Below are 27,752 nucleotides of genomic sequence, written 5' to 3'. Positions count from 1 at the left end.
CTTTTTAATCTAAGTCTGGTGTTAATTCAGATGTTTATGATTTCTTGGTAAAGTGAGGGGACTTACTAGCTCTTCTGTGAGAAGACAGCTATCTTGGGCAGAGTGCAAATGGAAATGGTTTAGCTAGGAAAAGGGAATACTGTGGGATAAGGTGCTAATTGTAGTTGTACTCTTTTAGCTGGAAGGTTTTGCTGGCTAATAGCTATAGCAGAGGTTCTGAAAATGTAGCATGCATCACGTTCACCTGGAAGGCTTGATAAAACATAGATTGCTGCTCCTGGTTCCAGAATCTGATTCAGCAGATATGGTATAGGCCCAGGAATTTACATTTCTACCAAGTTCTCAGGTTATGTTGATGCTGCTGATCTGGGGACCAGAGTGGCCCACAGCATTGTTAAGAATTCTTATTAGATGCATAGTTAAGTAAAACCGTTCCAAGTATTAAGATATATCACCAGGCCCTATAGACGTTTACCTGTTACATAAAGACATCACTTTCCTGTCATAGATGAGCATGATGACAAGCAATATGACTTAGTTGAGAAAGTATTGATTTTTCTTAGAATACTTGGTTTTGGGTGCCACTCTGCTGCTAGGAACCTATTACCCTTGGATAAATTACTTTTACAACCCATTTTCTTACATACAAAGTGAAGTTATCCCTCTTGTATTTTAGAGTATAGTGATGATCAGGCAATTTGATGCATATGAAAGTATTGTGAATATGAATTTTGCTGTAAGATTTGTTAAATATAAGTTAGTAAGAGGTGTGTCAATTTTGTTTTCACAGATTGACTGAAATAATAGCCAGTGCACCTAAGGGCGAACTACTGAAGAGAGTTCTTAACCCATTACTTCGTGAGTAATCCTAAATAGAGCAGTGAAGTGTTTGCAAGAAAATGTAGTTTTCAGGAATATATTTAAATCTTTTATAACTCAGGAGAATATTAGAACAACTTGATAATATAGAAAAGAGTTGAAGATTATCTTTTGAGTAAGTAAGAGTTTATTTTTAAGGAAAGAGAAAGTTGTTATACCACATAAAGTTTGACCTTTATCCAATAACTTATTTAAGAGCAATACAGTTATGTAAACAAATAGTATGTTATCTATCACTTTAGTGCCACTGTAGTATTCTGAGAATTTTTTTTTTCACTTGAATCTTTGGTTTAATAACCATTTAGAATTTGTTTGTTTGTTTTTTAACTGGTGGGTTTTGGGGCATCCCAGAATCTGCCAGGTACTTTTGATCAGGATAAAGATAATCCAATAAACTTGAGAAATCATCATTCATCCCTGTAAAGAATCTTGAGAGGACATACGAGCAGGGAGATATCCTCAATTACTGAGCATTAGGGAGTTACTTATCCTCTCCTGAAATTCGAAGGCATTAAAAAATTATCTTTACAACTTTCCAACTATTAGTATAGCACAGATAAATTTGTAAGTTTGGACTTTTTTTTTTTTTTTTTAATTTTTTTATTTATTTATGATAGTCACAGAGAGAGAGAGAGAGAGGCAGAGACACAGGCAGAGGGAGAAGCAGGCTCCATGCACCGGGAGCCTGATGTGGGATTCGATCCCGGGTCTCCAGGATCGCGCCCTGGGCCAAAGGCAGGCGCCAAACCGCTACGCCACCCAGGGATCCCAAGTTTGGACTTTTTAATAATATACTCTATTAACATGGTGTGTTGCATTAACCAGTTTTTGAAGGTTAAAACAATCCTTCATTTCTGATTTATAGTCCATTATATGTGGCTCAATTCCATTAAATTTCTATAACTTATACACGGACTTCTACAATTGTATTGTAGCCTTTAAAAAACCTTAAATTTTTATAAGTACTTGAATTGTTATTTCTAATATCATTTCAAAATAAGTAAACTAAAAAAAAATAAAATCTTAAAAAGCAAAATAAGTAAATTGTTTTCACTGGCTTCTGTTAGTAGATATTCATACTGGGATATATATTTTGGATGTATTTTGAATGTTAAATTTTATAGTAAATACTAAAAAATGAAACCTTCTGCTTTTATAGCCTATGGACCAGCTCTCATTGAACACTGTCTTATAGAAAATGGATTCTCTGGCAATGTCAAAGTGGATGAAAAATTTGAAAGCAAAGGTATGCCTGCACGCTACAAGATTTGTCCACTTTCATTTATTTCCTTTATTAAGGACTATGAAAATTAATTCTGGGAAAATAATAAAAGTGAGCAGGTAGTTGTAAACTTAAAAACATTGACCTATGAATGTTCTATCCATATGGTATTCTTGGCTTCCTGCTCTAATGTGGCACTTTTTTCTTTTTTTTAATTTTTAAAAGATTTTATTTATTCAAGAGAGTGGACATGAGCTAGGGGTAGGGCAGAGGCAGAGGGAGAAGCAGACTCCCCGCTGAGCAGGGAGCCCATGTGAGACTTGACCCCAGGGTCTTGATCCCAGGGTTCTGGGATCATTACCTGTGCTAAAGGCAGATGCTTAACCAACTGAACCACCCAGGCACCCCTCCAATGTGGCATATGATCCCTAGTAATTCACAGTTCAGTCTCTACCTTATTACCTATCAATCTTAGAATATTCTCTCTTCCTCTCTCTAAATATTTGAGGTGGTTACCAAACTTGATAGTCTCTGGTATAGGCTTGAAGGAGTTGAATTATTCACCTTCTGACTAGGAAGTTGGAGTGCTTTTAGAAATAGCGATATTCATGCATTTTAATTCTGTAAGAACTGTAGGGTAGATTTATGATGCTTTTGTAATTACTTAAGAGAACCTAACTAAATTGCCAGATTAAGATAATAAAAAATTAGAGGAAATATAAGGGAAATGGAAGACTTAGTCTTTGACAAATTTATCTGCAGATTCTCATGTAAAATTCTAAAGAAATCATTCTTCATGTTTATATTTTAGGATTATATATAATTTACGGTTTAGGGAGAGTAATTTTTATGCTATAAATGTTTTTACGTTTAAAAATACAACTTAAAAAATAAAAATAAAAATGTAACTTAAATGTTGTAGTGAGTGATTTAGTATTTGAAATACTAATTTAGTGCAGTCCTGATCAAATGCCAACAGGTGGTATTGTCTTTGCGATTGTAGTGTTTTGTTTCAAATCTGATATTCTTATGGAATAAAAGCAAGTGAAAATATTCAGAAAAGTCTGGAAAAGAATGGTAATGATGGAGAATATAACCCTTTAATAGTTAAAATATATTAAGGGAATATAGTGTATGAACAAAGTACCTTTAAGATCATGAGAAGAAAAATAACATGAGAGTAAAATGTTACTGAGATCACAAGCTGGCCAAAAAAGATTCTTTTTTTTTTTTTTTTTTATTCATGAGAGACACAGAGAGAAAGGCAGAGACATAGGCAGAGGGAGAAGCAGGCTCCCCGTGGGGAACCTGATGTGGGACTCGATCCCAGGACCCTGGGATCAGGACCTGAGCCAAAGGCAGATGCTCAACCACCAAGCCACCCAGGCGCCCCCCAAAAATATTCTTACTTACGTGTACTGATTATAAACTTGAAATAACTATATCTAATTTTCTTGAACATTTTTTACCGTTTCATCAGCACTTTTCTGTTTTCTACATGGTTGTTTAATAGTAGTTGACACTTGATTGACACTCCTTTTTCCCATTTTTATTCTATTAGATATTGAAAAAGTGCTTGTCTGTCTGCAGAAAGCAGAAGACTATATGAAAACAACATCCAACTTCAGTGGAAAGGTAGCACCACATTTACTTATTGTATATTGCTATGGTTTTATTTATTTAAATTTTCAGAATTTGAAGTTCATTTAAGGATTACTACATGTAAGTTTTTTGTTGTAATTTGGAAATTCAACATCGGTGATATTGTAGGTAATTTAATTTTTTTAATTGGTGTGGGGTTTATAATTTTTCCTCTGTTTTTTTTTTTGAAAGTACCAGTCATATCATTATTGGTACACCAGGAGAGTTGAGGGATTTGAAAATCTATCCTCTTAGGGTGATTTTTAGATGGAGAAGCACATTTTAATTTACTAGCACTTTTTTAAAGGGTGATTTTCAGATAGAGAAGCGCGTTTTAATTTACTAGCACTTTTTTAAAAGTTGGTGATTTACATCACTCTATTTTTAAATTTTTTTTCAGTTTTTAAAAAAATTTAAATTAGCCAACATAGAACATCATTAGTTTCAGAGGTAGTTTAGTGATTCATCAGTTGCATATAACACCCAGTGCTCATTACATCACATGCCCTCCTTAAAGCCTGTCACCTAGGTACCCCATCCCCACACACACCTCCCCTCCAGCAACCTTCAGTTTCTTTCCCATAGTTAAGTTTAAGTCTCTCATGGTTTGCTCTCTCTCATTTCTTCCCATTCTTTTATATCACTCTAATAGGTAAACATCCTCTGTATCTCATATTTTCTTTTTCTTCCCTGTTTGAAGTATAACTTTATTTATAACAGAAGTTCAGAAAAAGTTATGATTACTTAAATTCAGTGCAAATATACCTGCCCCATTTGTTAAATGAGTGAAAATTTCCTACTTTCTCATACTTTCTTTTTCTTCCCTGTTCGAAGTATAACTTTATTTATAACAGAAGTTCAGAAAAAGTTATGATTACTTAAATTCAGTGCAAATATACCTGCCCCATTTTTTAAATGAGTGAAAGTTTCCTACCAAGTGAATCTAAGACTTTTTCTGCTGGAAGTAAAGTGCTTTTGTTTTTTTTAAGTTGAAGAACATCTAAAAATGGAAAGAAAAAAGCATAGTGCACCTGTATAGTCTCACCACTTTATTAAATCACTAGTTTTCATTTTCTTTATTCCTTATTTTTTCTTGTCCATATGAAAAAAACAGTATTCTTTAATAATACTTAGCCTAGAAGTGTCATTTGAGAATTGATACAATCAATAAACAAATGCAGTAGATTATTTAAACCTGGAATACTTTTATAAGTTAAATTAATAAGATTTGTATCGGTCATGGAGAGTAAATCTGTTAACTATGAAGCGAAAGAGTTTTATTTTATTGATTGATTGATTTAAGAAAGAGTTTTAATATTGGATTTTTGTAGGGATACATCATTCAGAAAAGAGAAGTAAAACCAAGCTTGGAAGTAGATAAACCAACTGAAGACATACTCACGTAAGCATGTAGGCATGAGTCAATTTGCTTTGGATGTTTTTTATTGTTCTTGAATGATATAATAAATATGTTTTGCAGGTATGAGGAATTTCATCCTTTCTTGTTTTCTCAACATTCACAATGTCCATATATAGAATTTGAATCATTTGACAAGGTGGGTTTTCCAGTTCTGCATTTTGACCAGTTAGCATGTATGAGGTATTAAATTAATACTAACTTGCTTTGATTGATAATTTGAAAATATTTTTGTTTTACAATCAGTGAATCTGAGCATTAAAGATTAATGCATTTTATTTTAAGATGAAGAGTCAAAGATTTGACTTAATTTGATTCTGGCTGTTTAGCTATATAATACATTTACTAAGAATCTGTTCAAGTTCTTTGAGTAGTATTATAAAACAAAATGGACTCTAAAATTCTGTGTGTGTAAGTTGAAGTAAAGACCACATTTTTGTTGTTGTTTTTTTAAACTAGTTACTATCTTTTTCTTTTTTTTCTTTTTTTAAAATAAGGCTGTGGATGAATTTTATTCCAAGATAGAAGGTCAGAAAATAGATTTAAAAGCTTTACAACAGGTATGGTATTGCTAAAAGCATTTATATTAAAACAACTAGCCTTAGTGTGGTTTGCTGTGTAGATGATGCTTTCATTATAGGGATGGGCAGCCTTTCAGAATTAGTATGGGAATGCCATTATCCCTTGGTTTATTGATAAAGGTCCAGGAGAGGTCTCATTGTTCAAAAGGATTCCCTCATTTGTTCCATCAGTATGTTAGATACTCTCTAAAATGGAAAATACAGTGGGAAGATAAGGCCTGGTACTTTTTCCCTAGTGTTTGTGCTATTACAGGAACCCAAAGTTTCTGAGACTTTGCTGTTAAGGGAATATTGTTCCAAGGAGATTTTTAAATAGGCCAACAGAGAGGGAAATGTTCTCTCTGTACAAATAATCATATTTGTTTATAATTAAACTGCTTCTTCTTTTCAAGTGGGCTTTCCACCTCCACAGGAGAGTTGAGTATGCACTGTTTCCCCAGCACATATGACCATGCTTTTGGAGCACTGCTGTAGAACACTTTCAGAAATTAGCCACAGTCACTATTAATTTGAAGGGGATTTGATTTTTCAAAAAATATTAATTAAGTTTTAAAATATGTGTGAAAGAATTTGAAATTATGTGAATCCCTGCCCCGTGTTGTAAAAAATTAACAGCACAATTTCAAAGCAGATGGGTTGGATGAATTAAATAGTGTGACTGCCACATGGTGGCAGCACATGAACTAGTAAACAGATATTTAGTGGGAACATTGAATTGCATGTTTTTATGTGCATCAGAATATCTATGAATTATTTTAGTGATCACTGTGCGTTCTTTTAATAGTCATCATTCTTATAATTCAGATCTTTTAAATATTACATCTAGCATTTAGTCATTAATTGATGATGCTATTACTAATGTTAGAAAATTTGCTCCAAATCAATAACCTTGAAGGTATAAATGATATATGATAAAATGCTATATAGAAGGTAAATTACCATGAGCCTTTGTGGGTTTAATTTAGAAAAAAGAGTATTCTGTAGAAATGATGCTGAGAAAATTAAAAGCAGCAATAAAATAAAAAGCTATTTTGGTAATTTATGTTAAGAATGCATTTCCCCAAAAGCACTTTTATGTGATAGGAAGACAAGGTCTTGAATTCTGCCTGCTTGAATAATGCAAGGACATTAGGGGCATATATTGCATAGGATGTAACCTGTAATCAAAATACCTTCCTGTATAGGGAATGAGAGGTAGGTAGTCGGGAGAGGTAATTTGAGAGCATGAAACACTTTGGGGTAGGACAGACCTGGGAGGCTGACTATGGGAACCTTAGCTAGTGAGGTGATAACATTGAGAGGGTTGAAGTGGAAGTGGGGTAGTGACATAAGAGAGAAAAGTTCCAAGAGGCAGGAGAAATCTAATTTTCAAAAAATCTGTTTTGCCTACAAAAGGAAAAACAAGCATTGAAGAAATTAGATAATGTCCGGAAGGATCATGAAAACCGATTAGAAGCTCTTCAACAGGCTCAGGTATTATGTTTAGCATTTTCAAATTTCAAAAATGGTAACTTTAAATATAACACTACGTGTTAACTAAGTGGAATTAAAATAAAGACTAAAAAAATGGTAACTTTAACTGGCATTATAGTAAACATTTTTGTTTATTTCTTAAGGAAATAGACAAACTTAAAGGAGAGCTCATAGAAATGAACCTACAGATAGTTGACAGAGCCATTCAGGTTGTTCGAAGTGCTTTAGCCAACCAGATAGATTGGACAGAAATCGGATTAATTGTGAAAGAAGCCCAGGCTCAAGGAGACCCTGTTGCAAATGCAATTAAAGAATTAAAACTGCAAACAAATCATGTTACAATGCTACTAAGGTAAGTTTGATTCTTAGTTAAGCAATTTATGTTTGTTTTTATTTTGTTATTTAATTGTCAACTGTATTCATTTAAAACTTTTTCTTTTTTATTTGGAAATTTATCCTCAAGATACAGGAAAAAATAATTTACATTAAATAATGCAACTGTTGATTTAATTTCTTTAAGATTTTATTTATTTAGAGAGAGAGTGCAAGCACTGGCATGAGTGCACATGGGGCAGGTGGGGGCAGAGTGGGAGAAAGAGAGAAGATCCCAAGCAGGCTCCATGCTGAGTGTGGACCCCAACATGGGCCTCGATCTCATGACCCTAAGATCATGACCTGAACCAGAAACAAGAGTTGGACACTTAACTGTGCCACCCAGGTGCCCCATAATAATGCACCTATTTAAATACAGTAAACAATCTATGATGTCACTGAGGAAAAAATTGAAAAAATGTGATGTCATTGACATTAGTGAAATACTATTGAATATTTTTAATAGAAATCCATACTTGTTATCAGAGGAGGAAGATGACGATGTTGATGGTGACATCAGTGTTGAGAAAAATGAAACCGAACTACCAAAAGGAAAAAAGAAAAAGCAAAAGAATAAACAGCTGCAGAAGCCTCAGAAAAATAGGCCATTACTTGTTGATGTTGATCTCAGCTTGTCAGCATATGCCAATGCCAAAAAGTAAGTGTTAAATTTAAGTATGAATTGTAGGTAAAATATTACCTGCAATAAACCAATTAAAATATTAAAGATAATATTTGTGTGTTTGGGTGTAATATATACATATTACGTATATATGTGCTTTTGGGTGAAAACACCTTTTAAATCTTTTTGTAGTACATTATACAACTTTGTTTTCATAGAGAACATAAAATTGCATCATGCACAAAATTTGTTCCATATGATTTGAGAATCTAAAATTAGAAATAACATAAGAAAGCTAAAGAATAAAGATTTTACTTAAAATTAAGAGAAACATATTTTTTTAGATACTATGATCACAAGAGGTATGCTGCTAAGAAAACACAAAAGACTGTTGAAGCTGCTGAAAAGGTACTTAATATTTCTTAGAGTGAATGTGAATTGTTTTTCTTTGCTTTCACTTAATGGCCTTAATTATTTCTTCTGTTTAAGTGAGGTTTTCTAATTCAGATATATCTTTCAAATTTAATTTTGCTTTAAATATATGTGTGCCAGTATTTATTTTCTTCCCCAAACCTCCTTCCCAATCTTGCCTGTCTCAGTAAATAGCACCTTCCTTTTTCCCTTTGCTTGGGTTAAAAATGTTGGGCTCATCCTAGACTCTACCCTCTTAAACCATTTCCAGTCCATCATCAGCATATCATAGCTTTCCTATAGAGTATAACCAGAATCTGGCCACTACTCATTAGTTGAGGCCCCCATCATCTCTGTTTACATGGATTGTAACAGTGGCTTCTTCCTGGGTCTCTCTCCTTCTACCCTTTTCCCCCTGCAGTCTGTTCTTCATGCAGCAGCCTTAATGATCCTTTTAAATAAAAAATGAGGTTATTTCTTTCTGTTCAAAATCCAGTTGCTTCCCATCTTACTCAAGCATCTGACTCTTGGTTTTGGCTCAGGTCATGATCTCAGGGTCATGAGATCGAGCCCTGTGTTGAGAGCTCCACGCTCAGCACAGAGTCTGCTTGGGTTTCTCTCCCTCTCCTTCTGCTCCCCACCCCCACCTGCCATCTCTCACAAATAAATCTTAAAAAAAGAGAGAGTGAGTTCAAAGCCCTTCTCTTGCCCTATAAGGTCCTACATGATCCACTCCCCTCCCATCTAATCACCTGCATTCCTCTTGCTATACTCTTTCCAGCTACACTGCGATCTTAGCTGTTCCAGCAACAGGGACCTGTGGTGCCTCCTCAGGGCATTTGTGCTTTTGCTGCTCTTTCTACTGAGATTGTTCTTCCCTCAAAATTTCCATGGTTTGATCCCTCCATTCATTGGCCTATCTACTAAAATAAGACTTTACAAGAGAAGCCTTTCTTGACCACTCTTACCGAAAATAGTACTACCCTCAGGCACTCTCTTTGCTTTATTTTTCTTCTTAAAAAATACCCTTTCCAACATGTTTTTCTGTCTTCTCTCTAGAATGTAGATTGTATGAAAGTAGGATCTTTGTTTTGTTTATTGCTTTGTCCCAGCCCCTAGAATTATTTCCTGGGACATAGTAACATATAATATCTGTTAAATAAGTGACCTTTATGACTTGGGCCTCTGTCTGCCTCTCCATCCTCGTTTCTTGACATTTTTCCTTGTTGTGATCACTACTTTATGATCAAGGTGTCCTTTTCTTTTTGCTTATAGGGCTCTTCTTCCTGTTTTTGTCTTGATAATTCCATTACCCTTCTGACTTCAGCCTAAATGTCATTTCCTCAGAAATACCTTCTTTGACCATAAAGTTATAAATTAGGTTATCTTTGTATACTCTCACAGCATCCATAGATACACTTAACATACATTTATTTGAATTAATATATTTTATATTTATATCTTCTCCTAGACCCCTTGGTGGAGTGGGGGTGAGAACTTTGTCTTGTTCACTTGTGTGTCCCAGCATCTAGTCCAGAACCTATTATGTGATAGATACTCAGTATCTGGTAAACAGATGATACTTTCTGTAATTTGTAGGTCTTAAGAAAATATTTTATGTGGTAAATCTTTGACTTAAATTATTTTAATATTTAAGGCAAAAATCTTTTCTTCATTAATTTCATGTGGGTATGGAGTATGTGTGTAATTGGTGCAATTTTGTGACATTTAAAAAATGATTTCTTGCCCTACCATTTACTTGTTACTTTATATTTTACTTTTTTAGAGAGAACGTGTACACTCCTGTGCCCACGGGGTTGGGGGGAGGTGGGGCAGAGAGAAAGGGAGAAAGAATATTAAGCAAGCTCCATGCTCAGCGTCGAGCCCAATGTGGGGCTTCATCTCACGACCCCTGAGATCATGACCTGAGCTGAAATTGAGAGTCAGATGCTTAACCAACTGAACCACCCATGTGGCCCTTCATGTTATTTAAATATGATCTTAACAAATTATTTAAAAACTTTTCTTCTTATGAATAGGCATTTAAATCAGCAGAAAAGAAAACAAAGCAAACCTTAAAAGAAGTCCAAACAGTTACCTCTATTCAGAAAGCAAGAAAAGTGTATTGGTAAGTGTTATACCTTTTAAAAATAGTTTTTAAAGATTTTATTTACTTATTTGAGAGAGAGAGCGTGAGAGACAGCATGAGCTGGGGGAGAGGCAGAGACTCCCTGATGAGCAGGGAGCTCCATGCAGTCAATGCCAGGACCCCAGGATCATGACCTGAGCTGAAGGCAGTTGCTTAACAGACTGAGCCACGCAGGAGCCCCTAGAAATAGTTTTTTGTTTTTATTAAAATTATACATGTACATTGTTTAGAAAATCCACACTTCTATAAAGCTTGTTACAAACACCAGTAGCCCTTAAATATTTTAGCCCTACTCTTATTGCCTTCTCTCCATAGAAACTATTTTTTAGCTCTTTTAGCTAATTACTTTTGGTATATACCTCCCTTTCTCTTACTAATATGTTTATATTGCTGCTGCTTAATTTTTTTATTTTATAATCTATTAATGACTTCCCACTGTGCAAGGTGAAGATTTTATTCTTTCCACTTGTGCTCCATTACACACATATATACCACTTAGCCTCTCAACAAAAGTATAGCATAATTTGTCACAGTTGATATTCAGCATTAATATTATATTAATATTTTAATTAGTTTCTTTTCCTTCCCTGCTTAACTTTTTGTCTTCCCTAAAGGTGATAATTGTCATTTCATTTACCCTCCTCTTCCAAGTGCGTTCAGACACATTGGAATTCAATCAGTTTCATCTTGCAGAAGTCTCTCCTGAGCTTTTTGACCTACTTTGTTCTAGATCAGTTACTCTTAACATCTTAAGATCTCCTTTTATTCTTATCCCAGAAGTTCTTTTTACCCTCTCTGTGTTGGATTCTCTGTCCCTGGATCTCATACTTCCTTTTCCTTTCTCTGCTCTAGAGGCTGCATGAGAAGGTGTATATAAGATGTAAAGTTTTTGAGGTCCTCAATATATAAAAAATTATTTTTATATGTATTTTTACATTTTTTCCCTTATGCCTAATTGGCTGGCTGGGTATAGAATTCTAGTTTAAAAGTCTTTTCTTCAGACTTTGAAAGTCATTGTTCATTGTATTAACTTTCAGATTTGATCTCCAAAAGTCTGATGTCATTTTGATAGTTTTTATTTTATTGAAAATTTGTTTCTGCCTTTCTCTAAACCTGTAGATCTGTGAGGATGTTTTAATCTATTATGCTGGATATTCTGTGAGTCTTTTTAATTTGGAAACCTGTAGTTCTGAGAAATTTTCTTATAAATATTTCTTAGCTCTCTGTGGATTGTGTTTTTCTTTTTGGTTTTCTTTTTTTCTTTTTCTTTTGGAAGTCTTATTTATTAAATATGAGACCCGTTGAATGGTCCTCCAGTTTTCTTGCATTTTCTGTTTTTCAGCTCTTTATGTTCTATATCCTGAGAGATTTCTTTATCTTGCAGTTCTTCCCCTGAATTTTTACATGTTTTATTCCTTGCTATCATGTTTTTAATTTTCATCTATTTTTGGTTTTTTATTAATTTCCTGTTCCACTTTCTTTATACTAAGAATAGTTTTGATGTATTAATTTTATTTAAAAGTATTCTTTTCTCGTAGGTCTTCTCTAAGGTTTTTGGGTTTTGATTCTGTTTTGTTTTATTTGTTGAGTTTGTCTTCAGTTTTTGTTTTTGTTTAATTTTTATTTATTTATGATAGTCACACAGGGAGAGAGAGAGAGGCAGAGACATAGGCGGAGGGAGAAGCAGGCTCCATGCACCGGGAGCCCGATGTGGGATTCGATCCCGGCTCTCCAGGATTGCACCCTGGGCCAAAGGCAGGCGCTAAACCGCTGCGCCACCTAGGGATCCCTGTCTTCAGTTTTTGTAAAAGACTTTTATTAATGTCTGATAATCCTGAATTGTCTGTTCTACGTTTTATTGTAGAGTATAAAATGATTATTGGAAGTTCTCTGTGGGTAGTTGGGCTTATAAAATGATGTACATGGGCCATTTTATATGGAACTATTAATGTCTTTAGCTTTTTGACTCTTCAGCTGGTCTCGTTCTTCAGGAAACATTTTTTTCCCCCTGCTTGGAAAGTGAAGACCTGGCTATAATTTTGGAAGCCCAGTGAGAATAATAGACTGGGGAGGCTTAGTATCCAGTAATTCATACATGTGTACTTTAATTGCCTTATTTTACATGTTACCTCTACTTATAACTGCTACTTTTCCCTTAACTTCTGGCCTTCTGTTAGGATGTGGAAGAGGGAGCAGCTTACTACTATGTTCAGAACTAAAAAGATCTAGGGAGGTAACTGCTTCTTGATCTGATTTTCGACCAGTTCTCCTGTTTTTAACCCCATCTTAAACTATTTCTAGCAGCATGTTGTGCTGCTATTTTAAGCTTTTTATGGGTTACACAGTGGAGATTGATTTGTTTCTTGGCTTTTTCCTTTGTCAGCCTAGATTTCAGCTTCTTGACTTCCTTCACTTGTCCATTGATTTTTCTATTTCTTAAAATGTTCTTGCATTTTTCTTCTTTCTTTTTCCTTTCTTTCTTTTCCTCACATTTCTGTTGAGGAGTAGGATTTTCATTCCTCATAATGTTCTTCATAGGTACTGGTCTCAATAAAACAGATTGGGAAGTGTTCCTTTATCAGTTGTTCGTGGGTATTTGACAAAATTCCACCTCTGAAGCTAACTAGTCTTGAAGTTTTCTTTATGGGCAACTTTTTCACTATACATTCAAATTCTTTAGTAGATACAAGGACAACTCAGATTGTCTAATTTTGGTTGATAGTATTTCCTAAGACTTTGTCTATTTCTAAAGTTTGGAATACTGGCATAAAGTTTTAATATTCCTCTTAACTTTTTAACACCCGTAACATCTTTAATATCCCCTCCCTTTTCATTTATGTATGTATGTATTTATTTATTTTAAAGATTTTATTTATTCATGAGAGACACAAGAGAGAGAGAGAGGCAGAAACATAGGCAGAGGGAGAAGCAGGCTCCCCACAGTGAGCCCCATGCGGGACTCAATCCCAGGACCCTGAGATCACAGCTTGAGCCAAAGGCTCAACCATTGAGCCACCCAGGCTCCCCTCCCCTTTCATTTATGATAGTTGTCATTGTGCCATCTCTTTTTCTTGATGAGTCTGACCAGAGGATTTTCACTTGTGTTAATCTTTCAAGAACCAGTTTTGACTGTTGATCTCCTATGTTATGTATGTGCTCTCTATTTTATTTTCCTTTTTCTACTTTTCACCGAAATTCATTTGCATTTCCCTTTCTGATTTCTTAAGGTGGAAACTTAGTGCATTGATTTTTTTTTCTCCCAGCCTCTTTTCTTTTCTAATATGTATTTCAGGGAGTAAATTTCCTTCTAAGCCTGGCTTTAACTATATCTAAAAAGTTTTGTGGGACACCTGGGTGGCTCAGTGGTTGAACATCTACCTTCAGCTCAGGGTGTAATTCCAGGGTCTGGGATGAAGACCCACATCAGGTTCCTTGCAGGGAGCCTGTTCTCCCTCTGCCTATGTCTCTGCCTCTTTTTCTGTGACTCTCCTGAATAAATAAATAAAAATCCTTAAAAAATAAAAATAAAAAGTTTTATTATGTTGTAATTTCATTATCTTTCATGTGATTTCTTCACCTGTGTGTTATTTAGAATTGTGTTTATTAATTTCCAAACCTACGGAGCTTTTCTGGTTCCATTTTTGTCATTGATTTCTAACTTAATTTACATAATGTTCAGAGATGACATTCTGAGTTAACCTTTTAACATTTGTTATTGAAACTTCCATTATGGTCCAGCATATTTGTGGTCCACTTTATTTACAAATATTTCATATGTTGAAGAGAGTGCTGTTCTATAGTCATTGAGTGCATTTCTCTAAATATCAATTAGGTCAGATCTGTTAATCATGTTCAAATCTTTGGCATCTTTAATTTTTTTATATGATTATTTTCTCAATTACTGAGAGTTGTGTTAAGAATCACATAGTTGTAAAAAAAAAAAAAGAATCACATAGTTGTGCATTTGTCTGTTTCTCATTTTACTTCCACTAATTTTTGTCTTATTTATGAGGTGATAAAAATATAGACCTGTTATCTTTCTGTTGAATTGAGCCTTTTTATTAACTGGAATCATATGTTCTTTTAGCTTGTAATTTCTTTTTCCCTTCTATGTGAAGTATTAAAAAGTAAATCAACTTTCTTTTGGTTAGTGTTTGCATAATGTATCTTTTCCATCATTGTATTTCAATCTTTTTATATTCTTATATTTTAAAGGAGTATGTATATCATTTTCCAGTCTGACACCCTGCATTTTACATGGAGAATCGACTACATTTACATTTAACACGATTTCTGATATATTTGGGTTTAAATCTATCCATTTTACTATTTGCTTTCTATTTGTCGTATTTGTTCTTTACTCTTTTTTGCCTTTTTGCCTTTTGATTTTTTTTTTCCTGTTATTTATATGCTCCTTTACTAGGATGATTACAAAAGACATCCGTATGTTTCTCATTTTCTGTCCTTGTGGCTTTGTGTCATTTTAGAAACCTCTTTACCATCAATAGGAAATTGTTAAATAAGTATAGTACATCCATTCAGTATTGAAGACTTTTTTTTAAGATTGTATTTTTAAGTAATCTCTACACCCAAAGTAAGGTTCGAACCCACAACCCTGAGATAAAGAGTCACATGCTCCACCAACTGAGCCAACCAGGTGCCCCAAGAAGACATTTTTAAGTAAAAACAAAGCAATTTTCAGAATAGTGTGTGTTGTGTCTAAAAGAAAAGGTTTAGGATAGGCATTTTATTTTAGCCTTTGTATATGTAAAGAAACTTCAGAGAGGAATACACAGAAAGCTGAGAACAATGGATTCCTGTTTAGTAGTGGTAATGGGAAGTGAAAGGGGATTCAGGATCTCTGACTATACCTTTACATAATTTTAAAAATTTCTGAACCATGTATATGTATTAATAAAAAATCAGATTAGGAAACAGGAATAATTTTGGGAGATATCAAAGAGTTTAGTTTAATGCCTATGCTTGATTTGTCATTTTTAACCAGAAGTTTTTAAATTGTATATTTCATAAATATTATCTTGATAGTCATGTGTAATATAGGAAATATTTCTGTTCATCTCTATTTTATGTCTTTTTCTAAATGTCATAGTAATATACACTCTTTAGTTTTTATCATGATGGTACATATTACTCATGAAAACCCAAATTACTTTGTCCTTGAGAAAAGTTGTAACTTTATACTTCCAAAGGTAATTTTTGCTCTATAAAAAAAAAGTGTAAAGAATATCATATATGTAAACATTCAATTGAAAACAAAATGGGGAAACTTCTTTCTTATCAATAGCCCCAAAACGTAGCCAGTACCCTGCTGAAAGAAAGCTAAACTTAGGGACCATATGACATTTTATGCTTTTGCTTTGTGTAATTCATTGTTGTATTATCCTTGAATTTAAGAAGGATCTGTATGAGCGTGAGATAAGGAGAGAACATACTTTTCTTAATCATTGAATTTAGTTACTTCTAAAGAATATCCTAGGGCAATTTGTATTACAAGAGTTCAGTAAAATTCAATTTGATGCTTTAAGAAATTAAACCATCAGTTTGTCTTAATACATGCAGGTAGAATAGCTTCACTGGGTTTATTTGTTTGCAAAAGGATGTGAATTCAGGTGACTATAAAGGAAAAGAATATTAACTTTTTTTCTTTGAATTTGGTAGGTTTGAGAAATTTCTGTGGTTCATTAGCTCAGAGAACTATCTAATAATAGGTGGACGAGATCAACAACAAAATGAAATAATTGTGAAAAGATACTTGACAACAGGTAAGTAAGATTAAAATTTTAAAGAATTTTCTTATAAGTAATTGGATCGGTTATCTCAATATGACATAGGGATTTTCATCTTATACTCCTTTGACAGTTTTAATTGGTAGAAAGAGTTTCATCTTGATGGTTTATGGTTTGTTGAATTTGTGCTTTGACGCTTAATTCTCATTTTAAGTGAACAGTCCTAAAGTAGTACTGTTGAACTAATCTGTGGTATTAGACTTTTGAGTCTCTGCTACATTAACAAAATAGCTTTCAATCTTCCAAAGTCATTGTACCTAAAATTTTAAAGGCTTAATTTTTTAGTGCTGCTGAAGTTTTAAACTTTTTTTTTTTTTTTTTTTTTTTTTCACATTTAGAAATAGGACCTAAGCCCTTTGGTGTAAGACTTCTCATTTATTTTTGTTTGCTGATACCTCATTGTGGTTGAACCCTCAGTGTGGGTATCTGAAATCAATAGTCAGAGCTAATTTGAATCCGCTGAACATCCCAAACCAGGAAGGAAGCAACAGGTATCCAGTTATTACATGGTGCTCAGAGCTTGGTCTCCTGTCTTCTATAGCACTGTTTATTGTGAGCTGAGCCTTTCTTGGAGTAGTATGAGTTTTTCTCTTTTTTGAGTTTCAAACCCCATACAAACTGTCATGGCAAGCAGTGGCTGCTCATTTTACCTGTTAGGAATCATGTACTTTACTTTTCCCTTAAAAAAAGAGGAAAGATCTCACTTCTGCATTTTTTTGTTCATTAGGTTATTCTTTGGTATTACACACTTAGAATATAACTCGAAGCTCTCATTGTGGCTTACAAGCCTCTTGGCTTCTTTTCTAGCCTAATTTCTTAACAGTCTTCCCTTCTGACTGCTTCTCTTCATACATGTCAAACATCCCTGGTCCTCAGGACCTTTACATTTTCTAGGATGACTCCTCTGTTCCATGTGTCTTTCACCCTCCAGCAGAAAGGCCTAGACTGGCTTACATGGTAACTCAGCAAGTTTGAGAGAAAGAGAAGAAGCACACAGGACTATTAAGACCTAGACTGAGGGGATCCCTGGGTGGCGCAACTGGCACTTGGTCACAGCTGCTACGTTGTGGCCAAGGCAGGTCATGGTGCAGGCTCAGATTCAGTGGATGGGAAAATGACTCCACCTCTTGAAGAGAAGCTTCAGGCTCATAGAACAAAGAAGTGTGGATAACAAGGAAGAGAGGAACTGACCATTTTTGTAATCTACCATATTAGCATGGCTTTCTTATACAGAAGCCTGTAAGAGCTCTCCTAGGGGTAGAAAATGGACTTTCACTTATGCCTTCTTATACTCTTTGGATTTTGAACCCATAAAATCCATTAAAAAAAAGAAAGAAACATGGCTTAAAGCATTATTTCTCATTTGTCTTTAAGGGGACATTTATGTACATGCTGATCTTCATGGAGCTACTAGCTGTGTAATTAAGAATCCAACAGGTAATATATTTCTCTTTATTATTCAGAACTTTAATTCCTTAATTTAAAATATTTTTAGTATAAGATAAAAATTGTTAATAAAGGACAATTTATAATGATAAAAGGGTCAATTCATCAATAAGATATAACTATTATAAACATATATGCAACCAACAATAGAGCCCTAGAAGTAGCCATGAAACAAAATCTGATCGAATTGAAGGGAGAAATAGTTCAACAGTAATAATTCAAGACTTTGATACTTAACTTTTAATCATGGATAGAATAACTAGATACAAGATCAACAAGGAAATAGAAGATTCAAACAACACTGTAGATTAACTAGACCTAACACATATCACCGGTATCCTTCCCTAACAAAAATAGACTTACTCATTCTTCTCAAGTGCATCTGGTGTGTTTTCTAGGCTAGACCAGGTAATAGTTTATAAGACAAGTCTTAATAAATTTAAAGCTACTGAAATCACACAAAGTAAGCTTTCTGACCATAATGGAGTGCATTTAGAAACCACTAATAAATTTCAAAAATTAAAAAAAAAAAATCACAGATATATGGAAATGTTAAATGTTAAAGTGGCTTCTTTAACTGAAGAAGGAACTTTTCCCTGTGATAAAAATTAGATCTGTAGTCTATATCTGGAGCATTTATTAAATATCTTTGGAAGTCGCATTTGCTAAAGAGAAAAAGGATTGTGAGGGCATGCTATACATATAGTTGTATTGCGACAAATTAAATGACCTAGATGAGACAGGTTCATTCCTAGAAAGAAACAAACTACCAAAACTGACTCAAGGATAAATAGAAAATCGAAACAAACCTATAACAAGTAAAGAGATTGAAAGAGTAATAATAAAAAAACAACAAATCCAAAACAAAAAACTTGCTCACAAAGAAAATTCTAGGCCCAGATAGCTTCACTGGTGAATTCTACCAAACTTTTAAAGAAGATTGAACACAAATCCTTCACAAACTCTTCCAAAAAATAGAAGAGATGGGAAAACTTCCTAATTCATTCTATAAGGCCAGTTTTACTCTAATAACAAAACCAGACAAAGACATCACAAGAATTGAAAACTATAGACCAATATTACTTATGAATAGACACAAAAATCCTCCACAAAATATTAGAAAGCCAAATCCAGCAGTATATTAAAAGGATTGTACACCATGACAAAGTGGGATTTATCCCAGGAATGCAAGGTTAGTTTAATATATGAAAATTAATCAATATAATAGAGCGCATTAATAGAGTAAAGGACAAAAATCACATGATCATCTCAACTGACGCAGAAAAGGCCTTTGGCAAAAATCCAGCATCCATTTGTGATATAGAAGGGATCTTTCTCAATTTGGTAAAGAGCATTTATGAAAAACCCACAGCTGTTATCAAACTTAATAGTGAAAGACTGAAAACTTTCCCCTTAAAGTCAGGAACAAGATAAACATGTCTGTTGTTGTCATTTCTTTTCAACCTTTTATGGAGGTTCTAAATAGGCCGTTAGGCAATAAAAAGAAATAAAATATATCTACATTGGTAAAGAACAAGTAAAACTATCTCCATTTGCAGGTGACTTGATCTTATATATTTAAAACCTCAAGAAACCCACCAAAAATTATTAGTTAATAAACAAGTTTAGAATGTTTGGGATACAAGGTCAACATATAAAAGTCAGTTGTATTTCTTTTTTTTTTTTTAATTTATTTGAGAGAGGGAGAGTGTGCACACACATGAGTGGGAGGAGGAGCAGAGTGAGAGAATCTTCAAGCAGAGTCCCTGCTGAGTACAGAGCTGAATGGAGGGCTTGATTTCACAACCCAGGAGATTATGATCTGAGCCAGAACCAAGAGTTAGATGCTTAACCAACTGAGACACATAGGTGCCTCAAGTCAACTGTATTTCTGTACACTCACAGTGAACAGTACTAATGTAAACTAATAAAACATTCATTTATAATAGCATTAAAAAGAATAAAATACTTAAATTTACCAAAAAGAAATGTAAGACCTATACTCCAAACAAAAAACATCACTGAAAGAAATTTTAAAAGACTTAAATAAATGGAAAGACTTTTAGTATTTATGGAAGTTTTAATGTTGTTCTAATGGCAGTACTTCCCATATTAATCTATAGGTTTGATGTAATTTCTCTCAAAATTCCAGATACTTTTTTTTTTTTTTTTTTTTTTGCAGAGATGGATAAGTTGATCCTAAAACTCACACAGAAATGCAAAGGACCTATGTTGACCAAATCATTTTTAAAAATGAAGAACTAAACAAAAATAAAAATTTTTAAAAATGAAGAACAAAATTATAGGACTTATACTTCCTGATTTCAAAACCTACAAAGCAATAGTGATAAAGACAATGAAGTATTGTTATGAGGAGGGACAAATAGATCACTGAAGAGAATTGAGTTTCCTCTTTTATAGTCTGTTGACTTTGAACAAGTATATGAAAACCATTCAATGGGGATAGAATAATGTTATCAACAAATGGTGCTTGGACTACTAATATCCATGTACTAAAGAATAAAGTTAGACCCCTGCTTCACATCATTTATGAAAATTAACTCAAATGCATCAAAAACCTAAACTTAAAAACTAAAATTATAAAACTGTTAGAAGAAAATAAGGCATACATTTCATAATGAATCATGAAATCATTTCTTAGACATCAAAAGCATAAACAACCAAAGAAAAACAAGTAAATTGGACTTAACATTAAAAGCTTTTCTTCAAAGGACACTATCAAGAAAATGAAAAGACTACCCACAGAATGAGAGAAAATATTGGCAAATCATTTATCTGTTAAAAAACCAGTATCCAAAGAACTCTTAAGTCTGAACAATAGAAGGAAAAAAGACAAAAACAATTTAAAAATGACAAAGGGTTCAAATAGATGTTTCTCCAAAGATATAAGAATGGCTAATAAGCGCATGGTAAGATCTTCAGCATCATTCGTTAGGGAAATGCAAATAAAAATCACAATGAGATACAACTTCATACCCAATAGAATAGTTATAATGAAAAAATATACAAAACAAGTGTTGCTAAGAATGTAGAGATGGAACCCTTGTATACTGCTGGTAGAAATGGAAAATGATGCAGCTGCTATAGAATAAATAGAGTTTGGTGTTTCCTCAAAAAGTTGAACATAGAATTTACCATGTGACCTAGCAATTCCACTCCTAGGTTGGTTTTTGTTTTGTTTTAAGATTTTCTTTATTTATTCATGAGAGACATAGAGAGGCAAAGACACTAGCAGAGGGAGAATGGAATATCATTCAGTCTTAAAAAAGAGATGAAGTACAGATAATTGCTCTAACAAGTAAGAAGCCAGACACACATGATTTTGTTGATATGAAATTCCAAAGTAGGCAAATCCATAGAGACTGAGTATATTTGTGGTTATCAGGGGCTGGAAAAGTGGGGAATGACTATTAAAAGATACAGGATTTCTTTGAGGGATAAAAATGTTCCGGAGTTAGTGGTAATGGTTATATAGCTTTATGAATATACTAAAAACCACTGGATTATATACTTTAAATAGGTGAATTTTATGGTGTGTAAATTATATATCCCAATTAAAAGATATTTGAAATCTAACTATAGAGGGTTCATCTGGGTAGCTCAGCGGTTGAGCATCATCTGCCTTCGGCTCAGGTTGTAATCCCGGGGTCTGGGATCAAGTCCTGCATCGGGCTCCTCATGGGAAGCCTGCTTCTCCCTGTGTCTTTCATGAATAAATAAATAAAATGTTTTTAAAAAAGGGAAATCTAACTGTAGGGATATATTATTAATGTGCTTTTCATTTTGACAATTTAGGTGATCTTTAGTAATTCTGGAAGTCTTCAAACTTTGAATAGATTTCTCTAAACTATTCTTTCTGGAATGAAGTTAGAGTTATTGATGTAATAAGTGAGAGGGTCTTTCTTCTCTGACTTATTCACTTAGACTATTTAGAAGCCTGCTTTGTAAATATATTATTGTTGTCGGTTTATTTTTTTTATCTAATTTTATTTTAATGCTAGTATGGCTAACATACAGTGTTATGTAGGTTTCAGGTGTACAATTAGTGATTCAACAGTTCTGTGTATTATTCAGTGCTCATTAACATAAGTGTACTCTTATCCTCTTCACCTATTTCACCCGTCCCTATACCCAACTCCCCTCTGGTAACCATGTTTGTTCTCTATAGTTAAGAGTCTGTTTTGGGTTTGTCTCCCTTTTTTCCTTTGTTCGTTTGTCTCTTAAATTCCATGTCTGAGTAAAATCATATGGTATTTGTATTTCTCTGGCTTATTTTGCTTAGCATTATATTTTCTAGATCCATCCATGTTCTTGCAAATGGCAAGATTTCACTTTTTCGTAACTGAATAATATTCCATTATGTATATACACATGACATCTTTGTCCATTCATCTGTTGATGGACACTTGGGCTGCTTCCATAATTTGACTATTATAAATAATGCTACAAGAAACCTGGGGGGCATATATCCTTCTGAATTAGTGTTTTCATTTTCTTTGGGTAAATACCTAGTGGTATGATTACTAGTTCATAGGTTAGTTTTATTTTTAGTTTTTTTGAGGGACCTCCCTACTGTTTCCCACAGTAGCTGTACTAGTTTGCATTCCCACCAACAATGCGGAGGAGTTCTTTTTCTCCACATCCTCACCAACACTTATTTCTTGTGGTTTTGATTTTAGCCATTCTAACAGGTGTGAGTGGTACTTCATTGTGGTTTGGTTTACATTTCCCTGATGGTGAATGATGTTGTAAACACATTGTTAATAAAAAAAAATAGTAACTGGGCAGCCCAGGTGGTTCAGTGGTTTAGCACCGCCTTCAGCCCAGGGCCTGATCCTGGAGACCCAGGATCGAGTCCCACGTCAGGCTCCCTGCATGGAGCCTGCTTCTCCCTATGCCTGTGTCTCTGCCTCTCTCTCTCTCTCTGTTTCTCATGAATAAATAAATAAAAAATCTTTTAAAAAATAAAATTAAAAATAATAAAATTAAAAAATAGTAACTATGTAATACTGAAATTAAAATGTATCAGTGTTCAAATTGTAAGAGGATCAGATCTGTCATGCTGCATGTGATTTTCATATCTTGCTCTGTAGGAAGTCTATACTTAGGTACTGAAGCATTGTAATGTTTTCACAGGCGAACCCATTCCCCCTCGGACCTTGACAGAAGCAGGCACAATGGCACTTTGCTACAGTGCTGCTTGGGATGCACGAGTCATCACCAGTGCTTGGTGGGTGTACCATCATCAGGTAATAAGGGCTGTCGTCCTTTTTCTTAATTTATTAAGAGCTGTTGTGTACTGGGTACCTGGGTGGCTTAGTAGGTTAAGCGTCTGACTCTTGATCTCTGCACAGATCTCAGAGTTGTGGGTTCAGGCCCCACATTGGGCTCCCAAAAAATAAGAAATAGAAGAGCTATTGTGTACAAAATTTTGAGGATATAGATGTGAACAAGGCAAAGTACCTACTTTGATTGAGCTAACATTTTGATGGTGGAGAAAAATACCTTCTGGTAACAAGCACTGTAAAATTTTTTCTTTAAAGCAGAGTAGGCAGTAGAGAGTGATAGGGGCTACTATTTTGAATGAAGTATCACAAGAGGCCTTTCTAGGAAGGTAAGATTTGAGCAGATACCTAAATGAAGAGAGCGAATAATTCATGCAGTTACACAAGATGACCTGACCAGTGTTCCAATTATGACTGGCATACTGAAAAGATCTTTCTCCTCTTCATCTTTGTTGGAATTTTCTGATCTCTCTTTAACCCTTCCTGGAAAATAGCTATATCCGGTGTTTTTTTTATTCACTTGGTTTTAGTAATTATCCTTCTTTGTGGTTAATGCTATTTTACTTGATGACAATTCACTCCACACTTCACTCCTTTTACAAGGCCCTAAAGCTATGCAGCAAGATAAAGAATTCAATACATTATCCTCCCTTAGGTTCATTTTACATCTATTTATATGCATTATTTTCTGCTGTGCTGTGATAATGTATTTTCAGGAAATTAATATCATTTCTGAGATTATATTTTTTGCCTCAGTACTATTATAAATGTGGTTTTAATTCTTTTATTGAATAGGTTTTTTAAGAGTGAAATTAGTGTGCTTTTACTCCATCCAGTAACTATAACAAAGGTACTCTCAGATTTGGGAGTTTCACAGATAACATAAAATATTAAATATTTCACAGATAACATTAAATATTAATATTTGGCAATTATCTTATTTTGCCAAATTAGAATATATTTTTAAAAATCTACTGTCTTCTTTATTTTCTAAAATGGAAGATTATTTACTGCCCCCAAAAATAGTATCTCAGGAAAGGATTTTATTTAATAGATATAGTTTTAGAAAATATAGCTTTATGATATAAGCTTATTAAACTACGCTTCTTTTTCTCATTACATCTCAAACCAGAGGAAACGTGTGGACAAATCCTGACTCTAATCCATTGCATTTGAAAACTTTTGGTGTAGTGTATCCATTATTTCTTTTGTTACTGCCAAAGGTATACCTGCCTTTGAAAAGATATTTCAGCATTGAGAATTTCTACTAAATTACAAACTTTTTAAGAGACAGTGCTGTTTATTTGAATATGATTTGACTTTCTTAAATGAAAATAACATATTTCTTAAGACAGTAGTATAATGTGGTGTTGTATTCTTCAGGTGTCTAAAACAGCACCAACTGGAGAATATTTGACAACAGGAAGCTTCATGATAAGAGGTAACGGCTTGTTGGTAGATTATGGAGACATTACTAATATTTTCAAGAATGGAAGCTATTCTGATTTCATATATGAAATAAGGAATCTTTTGCACTTCTGTGGCAAATTTATCATTTGTCATGTCTTCTCCATATGTATTTTTCTTGATGAGAATGTTCTTTCACATACAGTTATAAGGGTAAGAATGTATAGCATGACCTTTTTTCTAAAAATAGATTATATTCAGGGCTTGATTAACCTAAAGATGAGAGCAAATATTCATATTTTTGCTTGTTTAATTCCTGTTCCTATACATAGTGCCAAATTCTGTGAATGGGAAATGTTCCTTCATTACAGAGAAATGACAAAATAATATAACCACTGGTGTCAGATAATTTACAAGCATAAAATGGAAAAAATGAATTTTTAACATTTCTGTTTATTATCTTTTATAGGAAAAAAGAATTTCCTTCCTCCCTCATATCTAATGATGGGGTTTAGTTTCCTCTTTAAGGTATTCTTCAGCTTCTTGTTATTTTTTTCTGATTTTCATTAGTCTTCTCTAAAGTTCCATCAGTGAAAAAGAACTATTTCCATAGGTAGACGAGTCTTGCGTTTGGAGACATCGGGGTGAACGAAAAGTCAGAGTGCAGGATGAAGACATGGAAACACTGGCAAGTTGCACAAGTGAACTCATATCGGAAGAAATGGAACAACTAGGTAGTTTACAGATTTTAATAAAGTAGCTTATAGTGTTTCCTTTTGTCTAGTTTATCTTCTAAATTTTTTAAAGATTTTTTTTATTATTTATTCATGATAGTCATAGAGAGAGGAGAGAGAGGCAGAGACACACAGGCAGAGGGAGAAGCGGGCTCCATGCCGGGAGCCTGATGTGGGACTCGATCCCGGGACTCTGGGATCGCGCCCTGGGCCAAAGCAAAGGCAGGCGCTAAACCGCTGAGCCACCCAGGGATCCCCTATCTTCTAAATTTTTAAAAGATTGTATCTACTTTGGGGTAATTGAAATTTGAAAACAACACTTGCTGTCAGTTTTACTGAATATTGTTTTCGGAAGTGTCAAATGAATTATAAAGTACTTAATTGGATCTGTAACTAATGTACTATATAAGCATATATAGTAAAACCTTGGTATTTAATGGGTCAAATGTAAATGTGTTCAGCAGAAATAGACTCAGGTTTTTACAAATCAGCATTTAATTTTAGATTTAAGAATTAGAAGTGATACAAAGATGAGTTTATAACAAGTGTAATTTCTCATATGAGAATTTTCCTTGATTTAATAATATACTTGGTTTAAGTGGAAAGGAACTGTGGTTGCTGGAATAAATTTACCCACCTACCTAAAAGAACTAGGGAAAGTATGCCCTCTATATTATTTTTACAGTTATTTTCCTGGAGGTCATTGCTTTTTAGGACTAATACTGCATTATTTCATTTATGACTACTGTTGCATTACCAGACTTTTTTTATTATTATTATTTTTACCATGTTCCCAATACTGTACAAAGTTCTCTATTTACATTATTTTTAATGGAATTCTCACAACCATTTTTGTCAGATAGTGATGGCATCTACTTTTATAGGTGAGGCAGCTAGGTATATTATTACTACTAAAAAGGGTTTCTTTTGCAAAAATGTGAATACCTTCTGTGTGCCAGTTATATTACATGTATTGTCTCGTTTCACTATACATGTGCAAGTTACAATAACAGCAGAACTTATGGAATTAATTCTCTTGTCCTCCTTTTTGGAAATACCTAACCAAGACAAGTTAAAGTTTTCATTGTAGCAGTGGTTGCAATGTCCAAGAAATTTATTGTGGTAAAGTATCTTGGAGAGCATTTATTCCAAAAAGTTTATGATACAAAAGTATCCTTTTGTCTGAGTACTCTTTGAGGATGATCAGCTATGTGTGTGTGTGTATGTGTGTGTGTGTTTCTGTGAAAGAGAGAGAGAGAGAGAGTGATCTTTTGGAGAAACAGAGTCAACAGAATGTTTTTTGGAAGTTTTCAAGATAATCATCTAGCTTTGTTAACAGTGGTATTGTTCTGACTTTCTTTTCAATACTTCTACAGATGGAGGTGACAGTAGCAGTGAGGAAGATAAAGAGGAATCACATGAAACTCCTGTGGAAGTGGAACTCATGACTCAGGTTGACCAAGAGGATATTACTATTCAGAGTGGTGGAGATGAACTAAATGATGAACTAATTCAGGAAGAAAGCTCTGAAGATGAAGGAGAATCTGAAGATGTGGTAAAAGATCAGGAACCTCTTGGTGAAATGAAGGATGAAGGGGAAGAAACATTAAATTATCCTGATACTACCATTGACTTGTCCCACCTTCAATCCCAAAGGTAATTAAAAACTATCATTTTATAGCTGGTAGTGATGGAAGAATTAATCCTTCCAAAATAATACCAAAATTGACTTTAATACTTTCACTCTCTGTAGTTCTACAGTCTTATTATCTTTTCACCATTTTATGGGAGGGGCAGGTAGATCTCTCTAAAGAAATTTCCAGGACCCACGGTAGAAAAATATAGTAAACATAAAAGTGTTAAACATAAAACATAAAAGTAAACATAAAAGTGGGGGCACTTGGGTGGCTCAGTGGTTGAGCGTCTGCCTTTGGCTCAGGTTGTGATCCTGGGGTCCCAAGATCGAGTCCCACATCAGGCTCCCTGCAGGGAACCTGCTTTTCCCTCTGCCTATGTCTCTGCCTCTCTTTGTGTGTCTCTCATGAATAAATAAATAAAATCTTTAAAAACAAACAAAAACATAAAAGTGGCCAAAGTAGGTCAAAACAGAAATAAGTACATGACTCTAAATGCCAATAATGTAAGAGAGGCAATTCCACTAAAAAAATTTAAGTGTTTTAATCTTTAAAGTCTTACCAATCACCAAGTAAACAATATCATATTTTTAAAAGCTTTATCACTGGAATAGTTAAAAATAGCTTAGGAGTCAGACCAGAATTGAGTCT

The 27,752-nt window shown here is 34.0% G+C and overlaps 1 protein-coding gene across 2 annotated transcripts in view; it reads left to right on the top strand.

Moving 5' to 3' along the window:
* NEMF (nuclear export mediator factor) overlaps positions 1-27,752 on the top strand; it is a 47,415-nt gene that overhangs the window by 10,690 nt on the left and 8,973 nt on the right. For both annotated transcript variants that reach the window (XM_025444061.3, XM_025444060.3), the window contains exons 6-23: positions 791-858; positions 2,039-2,125; positions 3,663-3,736; positions 5,074-5,144; positions 5,223-5,298; positions 5,657-5,719; positions 7,136-7,213; positions 7,357-7,565; positions 8,052-8,243; positions 8,552-8,615; positions 10,658-10,746; positions 16,447-16,550; positions 17,949-18,011; positions 23,178-23,290; positions 24,710-24,767; positions 25,203-25,261; positions 25,347-25,467; positions 26,844-27,123. In XM_025444061.3, the coding sequence (XP_025299846.1) occupies positions 791-858; positions 2,039-2,125; positions 3,663-3,736; positions 5,074-5,144; positions 5,223-5,298; positions 5,657-5,719; positions 7,136-7,213; positions 7,357-7,565; positions 8,052-8,243; positions 8,552-8,615; positions 10,658-10,746; positions 16,447-16,550; positions 17,949-18,011; positions 23,178-23,290; positions 24,710-24,767; positions 25,203-25,261; positions 25,347-25,467; positions 26,844-27,123 (1,869 nt within the window). The remainder of the gene's footprint in view (positions 1-790; positions 859-2,038; positions 2,126-3,662; positions 3,737-5,073; positions 5,145-5,222; positions 5,299-5,656; positions 5,720-7,135; positions 7,214-7,356; positions 7,566-8,051; positions 8,244-8,551; positions 8,616-10,657; positions 10,747-16,446; positions 16,551-17,948; positions 18,012-23,177; positions 23,291-24,709; positions 24,768-25,202; positions 25,262-25,346; positions 25,468-26,843; positions 27,124-27,752) is intronic.

Source organism: Canis lupus, chromosome 8, assembly GCF_003254725.2.
Source record: "Canis lupus dingo isolate Sandy chromosome 8, ASM325472v2, whole genome shotgun sequence".
In the NCBI taxonomy this organism is placed as follows: domain Eukaryota; kingdom Metazoa; phylum Chordata; class Mammalia; order Carnivora; family Canidae; genus Canis; species Canis lupus.
The sequence above is the reverse complement of the archived record's forward strand: the minus strand, read 5'-3'. Positions and strand labels throughout refer to the sequence as shown.